Genomic DNA, 1,684 nt, shown 5'->3' with positions numbered 1-1,684 from the left:
TTGCTTGACAAGGCAACTTTCTGCAGAAGAGGAAGAAGGGATTTCATTTCCCAAGAGTCACACATCACATCGAGAGCCACTCTCCTAGATGTCCTTGAGTTCTTCACCAGGACATGGCATCACAGAGTCGTGCACTCCTTGTGACTGCCATATCCTGCAAAAGGGGACCTGACTAGTTTCTACCCTGCCTGGAGACCTGTGTCCATGGGCTTCCATTTGCCAGCTCAAAGTTGGTTCTTTGCAAGTGTACTAACACATGGGAGCTTGAGGTGCTCTGGCAGAGAAGCAGATGATTTCTGCCTGCCATGTCCCGAGCTGAGTGGGTTCCACAGCCCTCTGACCCCCTGGGCCTCTGTCAGTAGTCACACTGGGAGTTGGTGACCTGCAACGTTAATGTTGAGCGTGTTGTGTTTTAAGGTTTTGAGGAAAATGCAGAGAAGGCATAGCAGCAACACTGACAACGTGCCCCCTGAAAGGTAGGTCCTTTTCTCCTCCATTTTCCTCTCCAGAGGGGAATGGTCTGGTTTAAGTGTAGGGGGTGGTTTAGAACATGAACAGTCACTATTGAGAAAGGCACAGAATTCCAGTGCATGTGGTGTGACCAGGATTTTTGCTTGAGTGTGGAGAGTTCAGAAACAGATTAACTTTCTCCTTCATGGCAGTTATTAACTGCTTCCAACCACAGTGTTTCAGGGTGATCCAGTATGGCACACATGGAAACAGCTGGCTTAACAAAGGCAGGATATTCTGGAGCTCTGGAGAAGTGATTGAGGCACAGTCCTGTGGGGATTGTGAGCACTATTAGTCTGCAAGGATCAATCTCTATGAGCAGAAATTATTTGTACTTGTTATTAATGTGCTTAAAAGGTCTGCTGGTCCGAAGCTCCCAACTATTATGACTTAGTGTTTTATAAAGGATTTGGGCAATCCTTTGCATCATCCCAGAGTCTGCATCTATCTTCATCTATGTGAGTATTTAGAAGTAGAATACCTCTAATTCGTTTCTGTAATTATAACATCAGCAAGGGAGCCTTGCCACTGGTGTTGTTCTGGTGCTATATATTCCCTGGTGCCTTCCCAGAGTTAGGGCTTGACTTTTTTTTTTTCCTGAAGAAGAAACTAATCTAATTACTCTAAGATAAAGGTGAAACTGACGAATTTCATTTGTCTGGCTGAGCTGAGATTGTAAGTGAAAGATCATTACTAAGAATTTCTTAGTGGTTTCACAAGTAGAGGTGAAGCTTGATGTCATGACCACTGCTGGAATGGTACTGCTCTTAATTTCAAAACTTGTTTTTCTGCATGATGCTGCCCAAGCCTCAGTGCAGTCTATCAGGAGGCAGGTCTGAGGCTTGAGAGACACATAGGATGCTGTATGGGCCCTCTTGTCTGCCAGGTAGAGCTCTCTGAGTCTGTACAAGTTTGTAAGACACTTTAGGATCCATCTGAGTAGTTAAAAAACCCTAACCCTAACCCATTCAGAATATGTGTTACTGAGTGCAGAAGATACACAGAGTAATGTCAGTTGGCTTTTATAAATGCTCCTGGTTTTTAACAGTGTAAATACATATTGTCAGTAAGAGAGGCTGAAGGTTTTCCAACTGTAGAATGAAATGCTGTTGCCACTGGTCTTCACTTCTGTTAACTTCAGCAGCCTCACAATTTCATCCTTGTTTATTTGTTT

General features: G+C 44.0%; 1 protein-coding gene across 1 annotated transcript in view; it reads left to right on the top strand.

Moving 5' to 3' along the window:
* The first annotated feature begins 393 nt into the window (after nucleotides 1-393).
* RNFT2 (ring finger protein, transmembrane 2) overlaps nucleotides 394-1,684 on the top strand; it is a 24,911-nt gene continuing 23,620 nt past the window's right edge. The window contains exon 1 of the mRNA XM_009072366.1: nucleotides 394-476. Coding sequence (XP_009070614.1) covers nucleotides 394-476 — 83 coding nt within the window. The remainder of the gene's footprint in view (nucleotides 477-1,684) is intronic.

Source organism: Acanthisitta chloris, unplaced genomic scaffold (assembly GCF_000695815.1).
Source record: "Acanthisitta chloris isolate BGI_N310 unplaced genomic scaffold, ASM69581v1 scaffold30413, whole genome shotgun sequence".
NCBI lineage: Eukaryota > Metazoa > Chordata > Aves > Passeriformes > Acanthisittidae > Acanthisitta > Acanthisitta chloris.
This window is presented reverse-complemented; position numbering and strand designations above follow the sequence as displayed.